This window comes from Rhinolophus hipposideros (genome assembly GCF_964194185.1).
Source record: "Rhinolophus hipposideros genome assembly, chromosome: 19".
NCBI lineage: Eukaryota > Metazoa > Chordata > Mammalia > Chiroptera > Rhinolophidae > Rhinolophus > Rhinolophus hipposideros.
The window spans coordinates 20,450,511-20,471,769 of record NC_138065.1 but is presented as its reverse complement, the minus strand read 5'-3'; the positions used below and the strand labels follow the sequence as shown (position 1 = coordinate 20,471,769).

Below are 21,259 nucleotides of genomic sequence, written 5' to 3'. Positions count from 1 at the left end.
TAATAACGCTGCTTCAAACTTCTCTTTTTAAAATAAATGCATGATTTTATGTTTTGGTTATCAAAAGAATGCTGCTTTCTAATATAATGTAGGCTAAAACAAAGATTTTTCTGTAGCAGACTCTTAAAATAAAAACTATTTCAATGAAAGCTTATGATAGGGTTGGCAATGGGGGGGTGATAATATAAATATATATACTTATATATTTTTTTTTAAATAAGGATCAAATTTAATATATGATCCTATACCAAATTTTCAAAGAAAATTGTTATTTCACGTAGTAATGCAATTTGATCAATAAATTTAATAGGCGATACTGAATGCATTTCAATTTCAGATTAATTCATTGATCAAATAATAATTCATTGATCAAATAATTCATTAATCAATAAATGGGCCTGCAGTAAGTGCTTGTGAACAAAACAGACAAAAATCCTAGATTTCATGGAGCTTACATTCCAGTGGGAAGAGACAGACAACAAAAAATAGATGTGAAAAAAATAGAGAAATTACATAGTATATTAGGCGATAAGCACTATGCAAAAACAGAACAGGGTGGGAAGATCAGGGTGGTGATACCACACAGTTTAAATAGGGTGGCCTGGGTGTGTCTGAGAAAGTGACATTTGAAAAGTTTTCAGCCAGTAAAGGAGCTAATCATGTGGGTATCTAAGGGACGAGAGATCCAGACAGAGGCCTGTGCAAAGGCCCTGAGGTGAAGCCAACAGGCTTATGTGAGCAGGAGGGAAAGAGTAATAGAAGATGAGTGAGGTAAGAGATTAATAGTGGCTCAGTTCATGCAGGATTTTGTAAGCCGATATTAGTATTTTGGCTTTTACACTGAGGGTTTTGAGCAGAGGAGTGACATGATCTGACCTATGCTTTACAACTGTCAATTCTTGTTGAAACAAATGATAAGGAGCAAAGATGGAAGCAGGGAGACCAATTAGGGGGTGAGAGACAATACTGAGCTTGTCCTAGGAAGCTAATAGTGGAAATGATGAGAATTGATCAGATAAAGTATATAGTTTAAAAGTAGGGAAAATGTGTTTTTCTGACTGATTGGATGAGGGTTGTGAAAGAAAGAGAAGATCAGAGGTACCCTAGGAATTTGGCTGAGTAATTAAAACAGTGGTGTCATTCAACTGAGATGGACACAAATGGAGAAGTATTGTAGGAGCAAAGATCAGATGTTCCATTTTGGATATATTAAGTTTGAACTATTGATTAGCTTTTTTAGTGAAGATTTCAAGAAGGCAATGGATAGAGGCAACTGTTTCAAAGAGGTTGCCTGCAAAGAAAAGCAAAGAAATGAATGGTAATTGACAGAAATGGTGGAGTCAGTAGAAAACGAGGGTTTTCATTGTTTAACATAAGAAATGTAATTGTGTATCTGTATATAGATAACATTCTAAGAAAGTGAAAAATCAATGAAGAAGGAGACAGAGGGAAGAATGGTTGGGGCAATGACCTTTAGTAGGTAAGAAAGGTACCTTTAGTAGTAGTAGTAGTAGTAGTAGTAGTAGTAGTAGTAGTAGTAGTAGGTACCTTTAGTAGGTAAGAAAAGATGAGATCTAGCACGCAAGTGGAAGGATTACTTTTGTGGGGGGCACAAGTACAAATGGTAGAGCAAATGGATGCAAATGTTGGTAGATGGCTAAATATTGTGGTTAAGGTCTGGATAATTCTCCTTCTCTTGTGATTGAGGATGATAAAGGAGGTATTTGAGGTTTGAGGAGAGATGTGAAAAAATTAGCTAGAAAAGTGGGAAAATCAATAGACTAGGGAAACAATTTCCAGACAGCATGAGGATGAAGCATAAAGCACCGGAGGCCCATCTGAAGTAGGTAATCATTAATTTGCAGTTAGACAAATCTGTACAAATGATACAGTGAGGCAAGGTTTTTGTTTTCCTTTAGTCCTATTCAAATTCAATGGTGTAGGTGTGTAGTAAACAGAGAGATGGATTTAGTGGCTTTGACAAGGAAAAACACTGAAGCCAAAAGAGAAAAAAGAATTGAGAGTATATGCAAGGGAGTGACCATGTTGATTGTAAATGGAACGTAAGCTTGGTCAAGAGGGAAGAGAGGACATCAACAGAGTGACAGACAGTGAAAAATTAGTAGGATCAATGGACTGGAGATCTGAGTGGGATCAAATGGTTAAAATTATGGTTCTGGAAGAAGTGAGCTAGGAGATAGGAAGTGGTGGTCATAGAGTAGGAAGAGATTATGGAAATGTTGCAATTATGGTTAATAACAAAATTCAGGATAATAATCTTTTTATTTACCCAAAGATAATTATTATAGAGAAGAAAAATAGAATGTGACCAGAAGAAAATAAGAAAGAGTTAAACACAGAACTGTTGAAAAGATCAGCACCTTTTCAGAAATGGCTACTAAATTGCTTCTTTGGGAGTTGTGTGGGTGTGGAGAAAACAGTGACAAGGGGCAACCAGGGCAAGAAAAGAGCACTGGAAAATCTTCATTTTTCAAAAAATATTATCTGCAATTATTTCACCAATTCAAAGTTTATTTGAGTTATAACACTCTACTTTAAAAATTCATTTAGTAATCAGTCATCTACACCTCAATATGAATTGTATAATTAGACTATTCCAGTGCTCTCTATCTCTGAACTTAGATCTGTGCTGTGAGGAAGTGATAGTTCTGAGTAGAAAAATGAAACGATGGAATAAGAAACTTTGAGTGATGTTCATAATAGTCGAAAAGTAGAAACAACCCAAATGTTTATCTACTGATTAATAGATAAATAAAATGTGGTATATCCATACAATGGAATTTTATTTGGTGATAAAAAGATATGAAGTTCCAATATATGCTACAACATGGATGAACTTTTAAAACATTATGCTAAGTAAAAGAAGTCAGAAACAAAAGGCTATATATGAGTCTTTTATATAAAATGTCCAAGACAGGCAAATCTACAGAGACAGTAAGTAGACTAGTGGTTGCCTAGGGCCGTGGGTACAGGGAGATTGGGAGTAATGGCTAAGGGGTACGGGTTTCTTTCTGGAGTAATAGAAAGTGATTGTGATGAGAGATGCACCTCTCTGAATATGCTAAAAAGCCACTTTAATGGGTGAATTGTATGATATGCGAATTATATCTCAATAAAACTTTTTTTTTTTTTTAAGAAAAGAGAAAGAAAGAAACTTTGAGTGAGTTTTGGTGGGCTTTAGACATTGGATGGGATATGTTTTCTGAGGAGGCTGTTGGCTCTACCATGGCTGGGAATTACCTGAATTACTCCTTTTTTCATGTGGCTAAATTCTGAAGAGACTGAGATAATTTCTTTGGTTACTTCTTTGCTTGGAAAGCAAAGATGGGTTTAAATACATAGAATTACTAAAAACAAAGTCACTTTTTATTGGGAAAAAAAATTTATTACCTCAAATAATTATACTCATAGCTAAAGTCTGGATATTAAAGTCATGAGACTAATTTTTTAACAAGTGTTACCCATTACCTGGAGGTACTTTTTCCCTAGTTGTGAGATATTTACTGTAATTCTTAAAAGGAAACAAACAAACTCTCCCCTATGCTCATTTTGCAAGCTTATTAAATGTTTATATGGCAACAGCAAAAAGGTTTGCTTAGTTTTGGGGTGACCGGATGGCTCAGTTAGTTAGAGCGTGAGCTCTGAGCAACAGGGTTGCCAATTTGAGTCCCACATGGGCCAGTGACCTGCACCCTCCACAACTAGACTGAAGACAACAAGCTGCTGCTGAGCTTCCAGAGGAACGGTCAGATGGCTCAGCTGGTTAGAGTGTGAGCTCTCAACAACAAGGTTGCTGGTTCAATTCCCACATGGGATGGTGGGCTGCGCCCCTCGCAACTAAGGATTGAAACCAGCAACTGGACTTGGAGGTGAGCTGCGCCCTCCACAACTAGATTGGGGTCCAGCAACTTGGAGCTGATGGGCCCTGGAGAAACACACTGTTCCCCAGTATTCCCCAATAAATTTTTTTTTTAAAAAAAGGTTTGGTTAGTTTAGAAAGAGCATATAAAAAGCAGATACGTGTTTAGCTAAATTTTAGAGGTCCAGAACTATGAAGAGATAAATCTGATTCAAAAAGATCCCTGAGCTTGGGACAATTCTAATATTATTACCTGAGAGAGGCCTGCCTTGACTGCTTAGTCTAAATTAACTAAACACTGACCACTACTGCCACCCCGCAATTGGTAACTTTAAAAACCCTGCTTCGTTTTCTCTGTGGCATTGACTACTGTCGAAAAGATGGTATTTGCTTTTTTCCATGTCTGTTTTTAACCACTGAAACCTAAGGCCCAAGAAAGAAGAGACAGTGTCCGTGCTGCCCAGGACTCGCTTGTCAAGTCCATGTACAGTGCCTGGTTCATGGTAAACACACAACAAATACTGGCTGAATTCATGAATGCAACCACACCACATCATTTCTTTAAGGTGCATGGCATTGAAAATGTTCACCTTTTAAACAGAGTTTAGATCTCAAGAGACTTTCAGTTATCATTTGATTTCCAGCAACATGTTTGAAACCAAGATTTTATTGGTCACTCGAGTGATTCATCCTTTCCAAACTAACCATATAGGCACCAAAGTAACACCAGCTGACACACAGGGAATATGTAGGTAATTCCTACAAGGCGTCTACTGATTTCAAGCTACTGTGTTTCCCTGAAAATAAGACCTAGCCGGACAATCAGCTCTAAAGCATCTTTTGGAGCAAAAATTAATATAAGACCTAGTATTATATTATATTATATTATATTATATTATATTATATTATATTATATTATATTATATCATATCACATCATATTATATTATATACCTGGTATTATATTATATTATATTATATTATATTATATTATATTATATTATACTATACCCAGTCTTATAGTAAAATAAGACTAGGTCTTACTTTCAGGAAACAGGGTAGTTCCTTAGGGAAAGAATCACTTCTTCTCACACATGAGTTGACCACTCAGTAAAACATGAATGCTTAAACTCACATTCCATTTAGATTATGGGAGTGTTTTCACCACTAAATATATCATTCAAATCAACCTAAACACTTTGAGTAATGGTAGATGAGTAAACATACCTAGACTCATTTAGGTATGTTTTACCTGAGAATAACAATTTTGTAGTTAAAGGGAGTAAGGAAAAGGGGGGAAGGACAAGATGGGTTTCCTTTAGGTAGTGAGGATATAGGTAATAACCAAGGGCTCTGTGCACATTTCGATGAGAGAGCAAAATAAAACTGGCCATTTAATTATGCATGCTGCTTGAGTCAGGATGTTGGCTACAAGCTCCAAATGTATCAGCACTACTTGGTTTGGCAGAAAGAACCAAGAGTTATTGACAGAGATAGGAATAAAAGCTTCAGTGCCGCTGCTATGGGAAACAAGGACTCTCAACTATTATTCCAACACCTTATCACGGTGACTTCAGAAAAATCTGGTTTCTTTTCAAAACAATTTTTTTCTGTAGAGTGTTGAATTTACACTTTGATATTGGAATAGCCATCGTGCAATGAAAGATCTTCTCCAGGCCACACCAGTCCTAGGGAGACCATCAAGGATAGAATAGCTTTTGCAATTACCTTTGACTCTTGAGCCCCCAGCCTTGAGGGCAGTCCACTCCTAAAAGTGCAAGCCATTTCCCTTTCGAAAGGGAATCTTTGATCCCAAGAAGCTCCCACACAGTCCTAGTCCCTTGTTGGAATTCTCTGCTGTTTCTCTGGTGGCCTGTTCTATAGCAGCTGCTGATTCAGTCATGCTGGTCCCCTCCTGTTGTATTTCTCTCTCTGTGCACTTACTCATGCTCAAAGCTCACCAACTCCAGGCAAGGTTCTCTCCTCCCTGATCGTTAGAGTTTCTTACAAGCGCCCAAAGGCAGTATAGTCTATTGGGTTTTTCTATAGCTCTTACTCAGGATCTAAGGTCAGCTTCCTTCAGGTTGAAGTCAGAGACTCTTGGGTCACACACACAAAAGCACCACTCTCTCAGTAATAATTAATCAGTCTCCTAAACTGAGGTATGTCTTTTTAACAGTCTCCTCTGTCAAGGTGAATTTCCTGACTCAGGGTGTTTCTAGAAGATTCTGGAGCCTCAGAGGCAAAGGTTCAGTTTCTCAGCTGTTTCCCCACTTCCCCTAGTGCCCATGTACAAATGCTCTAAAATCAGAGCGTTCCCAAAGGGTACGAAGATTAGGCTTCCACCTACCTTGCACCCTACCACCCTTCTCTTGTTAAGGTGAAACTCTGATTCATGTGAACTTGGTACCTTTGAAGCAAATGGAATTGAGAAACTTAAAAGCTCAGCTTAGCAGCCTAAAGCTCTTATTTTTTTATTGTAGAATCTTACCTGAAGTGAAGAAATACCATACTAAAAAAAAAGAAAAAGAGAGAGATGAGAGAGAGAGGGAGGGAGGGAGGGAGGGAGGGAGGCAGAGAGAGAGAGAGAGAGAGAGAGAGAGAGAGAGAGAGAAGAAAGAGAGAGAGAGAGAGAGAGAGAGAGAGAGAGAGAGAAAGAAAGAAAGAAAGAAAGAAAGAAAGAAAGAAAGAAAGAAAGAAAGAAAGAAAGAAAGAAAGAAAGAAAGAAAGAAAGAAAGAAAGAAAGAAAGAAAGAAAGAAAAAGAAAGAAAGAAAGAAAGAAAGAAAGAAAGAAAAACTAAAGTCAGTGGCTTGGCGACAGTAAATACAGAAGAAAAAAAACTGACCATGAATCAGCTAACATTTAGAACTTTCTGTAGGAGTCGAATATTTCTCCCAAATAGAGAGGTCAGTGGGCTGCCATGCAATATCTATTCAACCAGCTAGAACATTTTGCTCTTTAGTATAATGAAGCTTGTAAATAAAGCTAAGCTCTGAGTTGGTTCCCAAGGGGAAGATGGTGCGGTTTGCTTTTGTGGAATGTCAAGACGTAAGAGGAAAAAGTGATCATTAATAAACAAAATGTACAGAACTGAATCATTACATTCTTTTCTGTGGACAAACCCTTCTTTATTTTGAGCCCTATGTTAGGAAGTTACAGCTTCTCCTCTTTATAAATAATGTGGCATTTGGGGGCTACCATTTGTAATGGCCTGTAAGAGCCTCTCTGTACATTTCACCCATTGTGCACCCATTGCATACCCTGTGTTGCTTTCCATTTGTCAGCATGTAAATTTGTACTTGGTAGATTTGTGGGAAAAAGGAGAAGGCCTAGGAGTCACACAAAGCTCAACACAGACTGAAAGTATTTACATTGCTCTTTTGGAACTGAGCTGACTACCTTCAATAGCTCCAGGAGACATAATACTTACTCCATTAGGCCACCCTAAAATGCATTTTCTTGCTTTCTTACACATGCAGATTTGGTAAAATCAAAGAATGGAAAATGGATCTGCCCCACCCTAAAAGGATGTGTTTTTTATTTCATTAATATCCATTTCCAAACGAGATGTGTAAACAAAGGTGGGAAATAAGAATATAGCTTGATAAAAATCAAATGTCAAATGGTCAAACTGTAGTAAGTTAATAAAGCCTTAGACGAAATTAACCAGAGATAGTCATCTGTCTTGACCTTTTTTTCCAACAGAATTACTATTATTTCCCTATTCAGAGACTGCCTTTAGAGAGCTAGTTACTACTGGCTTAGGATTTCATCTTTAAGAATTCCAAGGTCCATGAAAAAGAGAGTAGACTGCTCCTTGAAAGTTCACTTAGAAGGACATTTTGATTTAAATTATTTTTAAATTTCTCTTCTGAAAGTATTTTTACATTTCAGATTAAAATTAGATATGTACAAAGGAATATTTTTGTTGCTGAGATTTTTAAAAAGTGAGTGATGAACAACCAACATGGGTATAAAGTGGCAGCTATCTCTGTCACTGTTTGGTCTATACTCTAGACTTTCAAATTTCACAGGAAATAAAGACTCTAATTAACCTCCAGCTCTAAGAGAGTTCCTACAGATCTGTTTGTAGCAACTGTATTCCTTGGAACTTAGTGTTCCCTTAAATTCTCACCCCACCCACAATATTGCTTGATGGCATAATGCAATTCTTTCAGTCTTTGCTCTGGGCACACACTAAGCAATCTAACTCCTACAGTTATAATCTCAGCAAAAATGAAGAGAAGAGATGAGAGGGGAGAGGAGAGAGAAAATAAAAGGCTTTAATGATGAAATAACAAAGATTTTTCATATTATGCTAAAAAATAAAGTAAAAATTCTAAATAAAATATTTGAGTTTTTGTTTTGTTTTATTTTGTTTTAGGTTCTTTTTAAAAGGTTATCTGAGGCATACAATGAGTACTAGCCCTTACAAAGCACCTATCTTTCTCCAAAGAGAGACCCACTAAATAATTTAGAAGTAAACTTTCAGTTGGCATCTTCTAAAACACATATTTCCAAAACTCTTCAGGTTAGAATTACAATTGTCTGAAATCCAATCTGTCAGTAAGCAAAACTTCAGAGCCTACAGTCTTAATAGTGGAATGGACTGAAGGTCAGACACACTGACAGCTGCCTCATTTCTTGCTTTGCCATGTAAATCCACTTTAACATAACTGGCTTGCACCCTAGCTTTCAGAGTGATGCCTCTGCCTAGAAGCCAATCTAATTGGATAAGTTAACAGTATATTTCCATAATGACAAAGAATCAGACCAAGCCTCCCAAGATCTCCATAGTCAGCCTAATAGAAAGACTGCTGGACAGAGAATGTCCCCATTTAATGAATTGGCTCCCTATTCAAATAGGTCAGTCCATCTATGCCTCAGTTTCCCTCTGTTGGAGATGAACACATCTGACAACTTTCTAAAGACAAACTGTCCTCACCAAAATGCTCTGACTCAGAAGAAATACATGTAAAGCTCACCTAGAAAAGGATGAGGCTCTGGTCTTTCTCCTGAATGAGTCAATTACCGTATTGGATTACATGTGTACAAAGATACATTTAGCAAATGTGAAAGTACTGAAAGAAATCATAATGTGCCGGCAAGATTTAGTAGACCTTTCTAAGAACTTGATTGTACAATAAGATAACTAATAATAATAATAGTTTCCATTTATTAAGTTACTGTTATGCTCTTTGACCACCTTTATCTATATAGTCTTTTAATCTGATCAAAAAAATGTATGAGAACTGTTATTAATATCAGTTTACACCCGAAGCAACAGATTCTCTGAGCTATTAAATGATTTTTCCAAGTTTATCCATTTAGTATATGGAAAAGTTGGAAAATAAACCAATGTCTCCCTGATTCCAAAACCACCTGCATTTATTATCTTTCTAATGGCAGAGAATCAAGATTTTGATGTTTGATGCCTGTGAATTAGTTAAGGATCACTAATAAATAGAGACAAATATATGTATAGTGTGTATGTATATGTGTATACATACATATAGTCTTTGAACACCACACATCTCATATAATAATATGGGGATTTATAAGCCTGTATATGGACAATTTGGTAAGTATGTCATTCTATCATGTGGTAAAAACTCTGCACCTGGGAAGATTATTCACTTTGTCTATGATGATTTACATAATCAGATACAACCATACGGTTTTCCTTTGTTTCCCTACACTTCACCCTGACTCATTCTCTTAGGTAATTAACTCCTAATTGTCCCAATCTAAAGACTAAAACACTCAGCTCAGCTGTCCTCTCTGCCAGGAAGACTTAGTTGAACTCTGGCCTCCCTTCTGCCCTGAGTCTGACTTTGGTGACCTAGCACTTTTTACATAGTATTTACTTATCTTCTGCCTACCTCCTGTGTTCTCCACTAAAAAGAGTTCATTGTCTTGTTCATCTCAGTCTCTAGCACAATGTTGGTTACACAGTCAGTAGATGTTTAACCAACGTGTGATGTATGGATAGATGAATGAACAAATGATCAAAACTCACAGTACTTGGTCTCCTACTTAGTAGTGACACTCGTTTGCAATTCCATATCCAATCCCCAAATTGCATTCCTGTGATGGCCAAACTGTTCTTTGAAATTACTTAGGGAATACAGGTATTTGAGCTCTAAATATTAGAACTAGGAATTCCCATGTCGAAATTTGGGAGTCTAGTAAAACTATGGAATCAATGACTTCTTTATAGAAAGGAAAGCTCCTCAATGATCAGTTTCAACCTCTCTATTTGCGTTTATGATCCCAATACAGATAAAAGGGAAATTATTTTGCTATACTAACAAAAATCTGAGTTTCAAACTTGAGGAGAAAGTCAAAAGGGAATGCAAATCTTTCAGTAACTAGAAGGGGCCCCATTCAATATTTTTTTGTGCAAATCTAGGGCAAAAACTTCCAACTATTCAAATGTTACAACTTGCAATCAGTTATTCTTTAAACTAAAATCACCAACTTCAGGAGGAAACAAAGGAATAATTTTTCCAAACAAAAAGCAAGGAAGGCTCAAATTTTTCATGTTCAAAAAGCAGCCAAGTACACACAGAAGCAAATTGGACAATTCAAACATCCAGTTTACTATGTGCTATCACAAATTGGGGACCCCATTCAAAATGCTTTTGAGTTCAGGAACATTCTTTGGTCCATATATTTTAAATGTTATGTTAAATTGACTGGCTAAAAATGAAAGCATCAAGTGAAGGTATCACAGTAGAACTGCATTTTCAAAAACACCCAAACCCAAAAACAATGCAGAGGGAAGGGCAGCTTCCTTACACTGCTAACAAAGGAAGGAAAGTGAATAAGGCAAACAGTCCTCACGAAACACTCTGACTGAAAACAAATACAGTTAAAGACGGTTCCTTTTCATCCCCTCTGTGGTGCACACCGTGCATGAGTGTGAACACCACAGGCTTACATGTGTGAGTGGCAAACTAAGAGAGCCTTTGTGCTGAGGCACCTATAATCCTTGATCTTAGTGGAATGATAATTATAGACTATTTAGCCTCTTGCTTTTCTCTAGTTTAAAGCAATGCTAGTACTTTTTATGATGGTTATTTTCATGTCCATTTGTAAGTTGAGGCAGAGGAAACTAAAATGTAAGATCCCAAATATGTTAAATATTAATTTCTTATGTACACATGAGAAGGGAAATAAATGACAAAACACTTTCATTTTGTTTAAGGGGATTATTTTGCTATGTATGTTTGGTTTGTTAATAGGTTATATTTTTATCTGTAGCTATTTCTGATAGACTATTAGATAACTGAGGCTGTGTTCAGAAAACAGCTGCTTTATCTCCAAAAATGTCCAACAATTTGTTTAGTTAAATATTCTTTTGCACTAAATCCAGCAGTTGTTGGAATTCTAGGAAACTCTGCCTGAAAAAAAACTGTATAATGTTCAAAGAGAAAGCAGCATGACTAACCACACACACCACACCACACACACACACACACACACACACACACACACACATACACACACACACTGTCTACTAGTAGAATTTTTTGAGGGCGGGGAAGGGTAGGATACTGGTATTCCTCCAGAATACTTCACATACAGAAAAGTTCTGGTCATATCTTTAAACAAATTCCTAAGAAAAAATGGCTATAGTCTGTCTAGTCTTTAAAAATGTATTCCACAAATCATCAAAATAGTCAAATTTGCTTGTCATGCCTAATGTATTATTCTAGGCATATAATGATATATGTAGTTAAACCTCATGCTATGGTATCTCATTACAACTAGGAAAACTAGAAGTAGGATGATATAATGAACTGAGATAGAGCTTTGGGACCAGAAAGTCCTAGATTTAAATGCTGATTTTACTGTTTACTGGATATGTAACCCCCTGAAAAGTTATTTAATATTTTTGAGTATTGATTTCCAAATCCATGAAGTAGGCCTACAAAACACCTGACACATACTGGAAAAGCAAATAGAAAATAATAACAATCATTATTCAACAATTATTTTTTGAGTATCCACTAGGTACCAGGACTGTTCTAAGCACATAGAGTACAAAGAAAACACTTCACTATGTGGAAGTTGCACTCTAGTGAAAGAAGAAAGACAACAGACAAACAAAAGAGTGCATTATATAGTATTATAAAACATGGTAAGGGTTATGGCAAAGAATAAAGTAAGGTGAGGGGGACTGGTAGAATCAGAGAGAGAGGTCTGTGGTTTTCTATAGTGTGGTCAAGATAGGCTTCATTGGCAAAGACCTGAAAAAGGTGAGGGAACAAGCTATACGGATACCTGGGGGAAGTGAGTTCCAGGCAGAGGTAACAGCCTGAGACCCTAGGGCAGAAGAGAAGTCAAAGCTAGAGACATAAATAAATTCAGAGTCTCAGCATATAATGCCATTGGGATGAGATGAAGTGAGATCCCTGGGGAGTGAGTAAAATAGAGAAGAAAAGAACACTGACAACTGAGCCCTTCTGCACTCCAATTTTAAGAGGGTAAGGAAAAGAAAAGGAACTAGCAAAAAAAGGCTAGGAAGGAGATACCTAGCCTTCCTAGCCTTGTGAGGTAGGAGTAAAATCAAGAAAGTGAAGAGTCCTGGAGGCCAGGTGAAAAAAGATAAAAGACAGGATCAACTGCCCAACACCACGGATAGTTCAAGTAAGATGAGCGTCTGTATTATAGATTGTCTTGAAGCCTACTGCATTTTGTCTATGTACTCTCTAAACCATAAAAGTCAAATTACCTAACAAAGAAATGGGTGTATGTCAACCCCACTATATAGAGCACCCTAGAATGAACATAAAGTAGTATCAGAAATCTCTTGTAATTTATGTGGTTGCCCTATTCCAATACCTACTTGTTGCTTGCATATAGCAATTAAATCCCATCCAGAGGTCTACTGGAAAAGGAAAGAACGTAAAGAAATTCACATTGCCTAGTGATGTGGGAGAGTAAGAGTCAAGGGTAAGAAGAATAGAAATGGAATGGATCGTATATAATAAATCTGAGGGTCAGGAAATTTTAAATGATTCTTTCAGAGATATAATATGAGAAGAAAACTCTATGTCCTTAGGCTGACATCACTTTTGGCCTATGGATGTCCGAGAAGTAATAAAGAAAGAGGGGGGCAGGGTGACGAGAAAGAAAGAAGAGTCAGAAAGAAAGTGAGCACCCACTTTTTTACTTCTTTGGGTTTTTTTGGGTTTTTCCCCCCTTCTTCCGCCTCCCCCGCCCCACTCTGATTCAAGCCCTTGTTTCCCAATCTAGTTGTGTAGGACACAGTTCCCTGGCCCATGCTGGTATTACGAGCCTTGCGCTCCCCCGCCCCAGTCGGTGGGCAGATCACAGCAGCTCTGGCTGGCTGCGGGCCCCTCACGGTAGCCGAAGGCAGCCCACGCCGATATCCAGCTGCTCACCACAGCCCAGCTCCAGGGAAAGATGTTTTTCACAATCTTAGCTGTGGAGGGCGCAGCTCACTGGCCCATGTGGGAACCTAACCAGTGACCTGGGTGTTAGGAGCGTAGCAGTCCAGCTACCTGAGCCACCGGGCCGGCCCTACTTCTTGACCTCTCTAGGTCCAGACCTTCTAAAGGTTAGGAAGAAGCCTGGGAACATTTCCTTTTACAGAACTTTGGCAATTTTTCAGACTCTATCCACAGGCACTCACATTTCTTATTCCCTACCTTCCTAAAAGATCTTCCTACCTGATCTTTCCTATATATTCAGAAGAGTTGACAGTTTCATGCTCCTGAAACATGAGTTTGATCTTTCATCTCTGACTCCCCCAATCCTCTTGCCTTGAACATCAAATTCTATGTATGGATCTATATTTCTATCACTCTTCCTGTCTAACTCTCCTCTCTGCCCCTGATAGGACACTCTCCATTCTGGTCCTCTAACATCTCTCACACTTAGAAATGACTAGTCTGCTTTTAAGGTCTGCTTTCTCCCTACAGTAGCTTTTCTGCAACTCACAAAAATCTCTATCTCCTTCAATTCATTTTGTACTTTCTGCTTGTGGCACACATTACTATCACTCATGATGCTATACTTTCCTGGTCTCAAATAATGCAATAGTTAGCACTTTGTTTTATCAGAATACAATGACAGTTGGTTTACTATTCTTTTGTCCTCTAATTGTTTCCAGTGTACGTCTTACCTCTCCAATCAGATGGCATATGCACTTTAAGAAAAGAAACAATCTCAGAAGCTCTTATATTTCTTAACTCCTAATGTAAGGTTAGATAACTAATTTTAACTTTTAACGCTTGTTATCCTCATTACATTGGTTTGCAGACAACAAAATATTTAATAAAATTAGTTTAACAAGATAATTGAGAGCAGACCAGCTCTATTGTACATCACTTTCGAAGACTGAATTTGGTCATGAATATATATTTAATATTTAATGAACACAAGTTCACTCTATATTATGCTGCTTTATGGACTCTAATTCTAGATATTTTGTGATCCTGCTTACTACCAGAGATATAATAAATTTTATAAATCCAGATGAGACTTCTTTCCTAAACTCCAAACACATATAGCCAATGTCTACTCAACATCTCCATGTGATAACTAATTGACTTGTCCAAAACTGAGCTCTTGGTATCTACCCTATCCCTCAAACAAAAACAAAAACAAAAAACTATTTCACCAACTTCTCTATCTTGATGGCAACTTCCATTTGCTTGGTCCTCAAGAGTCTTAAAGTTATCACGAATCCTCCCTTTCCCTCAGACCCCATATCCAATCTCAGGGAATCCTGTTGGTTCCATTGCAGATTTTATCCACAGTTCAACCAATTCCAACTGTCTTCATTGCTACCAGCTTGGCTCAAGCTACCATCATTTCTCAATTAGATTATTGCAATAGCATCCTACCTAGTCTCTCTGCTTCCATCCTGTTAAAATATGTTAGGTCAAGTCACTTCTCTGCTCAAAACATCTCAATGACTTCTCACCCCACACAGAGTAAAAGCCAAAGTAAAAGTCCTTACAATTGCCTGCAAGACCCTGCATGGATGGGGACCTCTTACATTTCCAATCACATTTCCTGTTACCCTTCCCTTCAGTAGTCCCCTATCTAACCACACTGACCTTGCTCCTAAAACAGTCCAGATATAGTCCACCTGAGGGCGTTTGCAGACTTTTCCCACTGGTAACCTCATGGCTAACTCCTACCACCCCCTGCCCCAAGGTCTTGTTCAAATGCTCCCTTCTCATTGAGGCTACCTAATGGCCCAATTCTAAATTGCAATTTGCCACCTATTAGAAATCTTCATTCTCCTCCCTTGCTCTATTTTCTTTCCGTAGCATTTATCACTACGGCTGTCATGAGAAAGTGCTTCTCAGACATCTAACTACAGGAACATAGCTGAGCAAGGGTCCCAGCTGTTGTACTCTGGAATTCATCCCTGTATTTGCATCAAGACCCTGCCTTTCAAGGGCTACTCCAAACCAGTAATTAAGTATGGCAGGAATGCTAAAACAAGCTTGTTCCTGGGAGAGACAGGACTTTTCGGATAGCTGACTTTGTGGCTCCAGGACTCTCTAAAGGACTTACCAATTTTCCTTAGACTGCACAGCAGATTAGGCTGTTTCCACCCAACTTTGGCTCCCTCTCTCCTTCATTCGGGTCAGATTTGCACCATGGTCTAACCATTCTCCCAGACTTTCCCAGCTCCAGCTTTTTCTTCCTACCTCCCCATTTTCTCTCATACATACATTCTCCTAATAAAATCCAGCACACTTAACCCATTTTGGCATTTGTTTGTCATAGGACTCACATCTGCTCACCTCTTATATTTGACTTGTTTATTATATTTACCTTTTGTTGCCTACTAGAATATAAATACCAGCAAAGCAGATATTTTGTTTATCCATGTACCCCAAACACCTAACACAGTGCCTGACACATCATGGGTGCTCAATTAATATATGCAGAATAAATGAATAACATATGGTTTAAAATATTAGCAATTATTAGCATTAGCAACTACATAAATGAATAAACACATGATGCCAATCAGTCTTTACAACCCTGCTCCCTCCTAAATTCCCTGATCCTCTTGTTTCATCTAGTCCCCCCCCCCACCTTCACTAGCAAACCCTTGGGTTCTCCCACAGCAGAAATGAGACTTGAAAGGTAAATTGTTTTTAGGAAAAGATCCAGACTAATAATTGGACGATGGCCCATCCGTTCTGGGCAGCAAATATGCAATTCTGACTGAGATATGTATCACTACTGCTCTGTTGTTTTATATTTCAGCTAGAATCTGCAGACAAACAAAATCAAAAGTTTTGAAGGTTTGGGTTTTTGGTTTTTTTCTCAGCTTAAGTCTCCATCCAGCAGTAATCAAATGTCGCCCACACCTAACCAATTCTCCTATGCTCTGGTCTCCCTAACAGTCTTTTGAGGATGCATGATTAAGTACAAATTACTCTCAAGTAGGAATTAAGACTTTAAACTGGTGGGTTTCATCTTAAGGTTCTATTACTGGGGAGCTCCCAATGACAATACAGAGAAACCTTTTCTCAGGAGAGCCACTAAGTTTTCCCAGGGGAGGGTCCCAGAGTTGTGCCTGAAGGGTTTGCCTCCAGCTGAAAGTGGTCTGGGAGCTAGAGGGAGGAAGAGGCTGGGGGTCCAACTCTTTCTCATAAAGGCTGATTTAACCTTCAGCCTGTGTCTCATCTTGCCCTGTTTCCTTGGACAGGCCTGAGGAATAACTATTATAAAGACAGACAGTCCGGGTGCCAATCCTGGCCTTGTGACTTATTAGCTAGGTGGCAAATTACCTCTCTAAGCCTGTTCCCTCATTTTTAAAATAGGGCTAATAGCACCCATCTCCCAGTACATTGTAAGCTAAAAAGGATGCAAAGCATTTGCCTACAAAGAGTACTCAACAAATATTAGCTATTATTATTACTACTGACATCAACAATTCAAAGGAAATTACACTGTGTATTCAATGTTAAGGTTGTCCTTTTAACCTCTTCAGCTGAATGTTGATATGAAGGAGCTTGATAGCATTCAAACATGTAATAATGAGGTAGATGGTAATTAGGGTTTACAACATCAAAATTTAATTAAAGAAATGGTAGGGGAGAAAAAACAGACAAAGTACACTGTAAAGCTTCTCTGCCTTTGCTTTGAACTAAGAGTTTCATTGGGCTTGACTTCCTTTTTCTAAAGAGCAAGGGAATACCCACATAGTGTCAGGTTGCATGAGTTACAGAATGTCTCAACGCACTTTCAAGAGCTCACTCCTTTCTCTTGCATAACTGGTGAGGTCAAAATGGGCACCTCCTGAAAGCCAAGTGTCACTTCTGAACACAGTCCAAGAAAGAACTGCATTCCATAGAAATACAAGACAAGAAATAACAGAGGGTGGTACTTGAGGTTGAACCAACCAAACACTGCTGGTGGGCCAAGTTCTTAACAGTCACGTTAACACCTTTGATTTCTCCATGACCTAAAGATTCCAAAGCTTGAAACAAACAGCTGAAATAGGAGAAGGAGGGAGCGGGGAGGACAGCCTGATGTAAATTTACCACCATATTAAGTTCTAAAGTAACTATATAATTTTTTATTATTAGCTAAAGCCAATCAGAGGGAGAAAGGTAAGCAAGTGACTTGGTGAGTTTCTGTCTTTGCAAAGTCTGGAGGAGAGCACAGGTAAAATAACTTTGGACAAACACACACAGACCCCCACAACAAACGTGGTTGTGTGCCGCTAGAGCCGAGGCTGGTTAAACACTCAGTGCGTAGGCTCACTGTGCCACTCCTGGAAAATAATGAATTGGGTAAGGAACAGTTAATAAGAAACTGTGCCTTGCTAACTGTGCACATTACAACAAAGAGCTGGCAGCTCCTGAAGGAAAAGGGCTTGTGCGCTGCCGTTCAAACTTGTCAGTCAACTGGTGCCAGCAGCCTCAGCGTCTGCCTGCCCAGCACACCCTCATCACATGTGTCTGTCTGGCCTGATCTGTACATCTGCTCAGAGTCGCTCCTGCCCAGTTGGGGATTTCTGCTTTTCTCCACCGGTGCTAAAAGTGGATTTTTCCCTGCTTCTCTTCTGTTACCTCTGCTCCACTCCCCAAGGAGTCTCCAGCTTTATGGTAGCTTTGGACTTCCTTCACTGCCTGCCTGTCCTTGTCTTCTAGAATGGAAGAAGCTGAGCTGGTGAAGGAAAGACTTCAGGCCATCACAGTAAGTCTGCCTACAGTTATAACTCATGGAGGTGGTTGCTTACAGGAACGGCAGACACGCTGCTGGCTGCCTCTGCCGCTGAGCCTCTGTAAGTGGAAAAACAGAACTGTCATCCTTCATGGACACGTCTCTGCCGCTCTCTTAACCCTGTCACCCTCTGTAACTCTTGGGCTTCTGACCCTCAGAGCAGAGTAAATGTTCTTGATTGTTGCAAAAACTCTGCCTATGTTTTAAACAGCAATCAGAAGCTTTTAAGGCAGTTTGATTCACTTTCTATGTACCTTAGAAACACAGTTTTTCCTTAAATTTATAATAGACAAATATTAGATCAAAAACAGATCCCCAATTTGGAAACTTTTTAAACAATTAATACACTAAAAAGTTAAAATCTTTTAAAACGGGGAGAGAAAAATGAAATAAGACAAAGGACTTGAAACTTTTTTATTTCTGCTGTGTTAGTATGTTCCAGAAAACCTAACAAAATGAAAACGAATGTTGTTGTACTTAAGCTAAGCATTAAACAAGAGAAAAGTGGGTAAAAGCACTTATCGGATTAATTCTCAGATATCAGTTTCCAACAGAGTCACAAACTGAATAAGATCCTGAAAAAGGAATGCAACGCATGCACTGCAATAGATTTGGAAAATATTTCATTAATACCGGGAAAGAAAACAATGCATTTTTTAATGTTTGTTCTGGGAAAGAATCAAAGTAAGAAATGCATTACTTTCTTTAAATGATCCAGCTTTTTAAATTTAATTTTATAAAATCTTCTATTTGGCAGGAACCTGGAAAACTGTGACACAATCATTTGTCATTAGCTACCACTTATTACATATATATATATATATATATATATATATATATATATATATATATTTTTTTTTTTTTTTAAGAAAAGAAACTTTGAAAATCAGCATCCCAATTTTTCAGCATTTTATCTTGCTGAAATTAGCTGTCAGGAAGAAATGAGTAATTTTTAAAAACTAATGCTAAATCAGGGTGGGGAGGAGGATATTTTTGTTTGCTGTTCAAATTCCCGTGGCGTAAGTAATAATGCTAGTCCCAATTTAGGATTTTTATTAAATGGATACATTTTCTCAATTCCACCCAGAAAGGATTCAGTAAGTTGAAATATTTTCTCAGCCAGTGGTAAGGAGCCAGGAGTCCACAGGGAACGGGGGCACTTTCCCACAAGACAATGCTTTTGAAATGTCTAACTTCTAATTAGCACATTTTCCTTCCTTCAGAAAACTTTGGTTTGGATTGTTGTTTGTTTTGTTTTGTTCTTTTTGTTGTTAAACTCAGCCACCGGTTCAGCTGTCCTGCTTTAAGCGACAGGAACTCAGCTCGGCTCTATTGTTTTGGCGTGGGCCTTTTGCATTACAGCTGTTGTCTAAAGGTTACTTTATTAGACTGTGTGAGTTGTGTAGCACAAGCTCTGCTTTTTCTGATGCTTCTGTCTTCTAATGAACTAAATTAATAGTGCATCCAACAAAATACACAAGTGCCTCGTTCCACTTTTTTTTTTTAATTGGAGCACACCCTCACTTAAGCCCTTGCTACCTCCAGTGCACCTTATAACTTACTGAAGCAGCATGTGTTCTAAAGGTATGACTGCATACAGTTTCAGGAAGACTGAGAATTTTCACCAAGGGTTCCAAATGTAAATAGAGATACTAGAACAAGAGTCACTATTCCTTACAAGCACACATGAGAGTAAGTTCTTAAATATACTGGCATATGCTTTTTTTGATTTAAAAAATATGATTTTTTTGGACTATTCCATTAGCCTAAACATATCCCCTTAGAAAGAATTAAGCAAATCTCCAAAGTAAAATCACAAAGTAATTCTATCTTGGAAGTAGTGTTTGTGTAAAGGTTGTAGGGAAAAGAAATTGGGAAGTTTATAGGAACAAATTTCCACTAGCTAAGTCCAGTCACCCGGCTAAGTCCAGTCACATTTGTCACCACCTAGAGGAAAACTGGAGCAGTGGTGTCTCCATGGAAACAACACATCCACTCATCTCCTTCCTGGACACCCTAGAAATGCCAGTTTTCTCCACCCTTGCCTTACCCAGGAAACCACCTCAATTATTCCCCTTCCCCTTTCTAAAATGAAAACACACAGTATCCAGAAAGTTTGCAGGGATTATTTCATTTTTGGAAGTACTGATAATCTTCCAAATCTCTGACCTAGACTGAAACACAGAGACAATCTTCTCATTTTAACTGTTTTCCTTCTATTTCCCTACACTGAAACGAACTTCATATGCATACTTCAAGAACAAAATCATAAGACAATTGTTCAATTCTTAGACTTCAGTTTGTTAGGGGGAAAAAATAACTTTTTACATTCTAAAATCAATTTGAGTTTTGTATTAAAATTTATTCTTCCAATTCCTGGCTGTGAAATGAAATAATCTTCACTGTTGAATTTATTCTACCTGGTTTAGAGTGTCAAAAATGTCATTATTTTCACTGCAAGGAATTGAAAACACAAATGTATATGCCTGTAACTTGACAGACCAAGTGCCAATCTTCTTGTTCCTCAAAAAAAAAAAAAAAAAGGATTAAACACAGTAAGTAGATGGAATGTGGCACTTAGGCTCTCAAACTAAAGCTAAATTATTGTGATGGTGCCATTCATTCCTCATATCAGTAAACTGAATTTTAGGTTAGTCCGAGTTCTTCTCAAAGAGAATGAAGATGAAATTATATAAGTACACAGAAATGATTATTTATAAGAAGACATTTCAGTTTGGGTATACCAAATATGGATTCTATTTTGCACATCTACTCTCAGGTTCTTCCTTCATTACTTTATCCATGTACCAACTCGTCTCATACTAAATCAGTGGTCAAAGTATCACTTAGCCAAAGAGTTCAGTTTTCACCTATAACTCAAAAACAGGGCTACTTCATACTGAGTAAAAATTATCTTGGGGCTCTTCTCTAGTTAGTACATATTTTAACAGATAGCTGATTTTTACTCAAAAGGAGAGCTATTTAGTAGACTAGTAATTTGAAATTCACTTTTAATATTACTGGAACTGACTACACCAATGTCTCCAGCATTCTCAGGAAAAGTGAGATGAGGGACTGACAGAGTTATCCCTACAAAGTTATGTAGGAGTAAACATGACCCACACCAAAGAATGGGGAAAAGTT

At 38.0% G+C, this 21,259-nt stretch overlaps 1 protein-coding gene and 1 long non-coding RNA gene across 3 annotated transcripts in view; one reads left to right on the top strand and one right to left on the bottom strand.

Moving 5' to 3' along the window:
• LOC308487719 overlaps window positions 1–21,259 on the bottom strand; it is a 32,226-nt gene that overhangs the window by 9,345 nt on the left and 1,622 nt on the right. The window lies entirely within an intron of this gene.
• PALMD (palmdelphin) overlaps window positions 17,370–21,259 on the top strand; it is a 51,446-nt gene continuing 47,556 nt past the window's right edge. The window contains exon 1 of one of the 2 annotated variants that reach the window (XM_081026304.1): window positions 17,370–18,088. In XM_081026304.1, the coding sequence (XP_080882430.1) occupies window positions 18,044–18,088 (45 nt within the window). In that variant the 5' untranslated portion in view covers window positions 17,370–18,043. The remainder of the gene's footprint in view (window positions 18,089–21,259) is intronic. The other variant, XM_081026305.1, reaches the window with a different exon arrangement.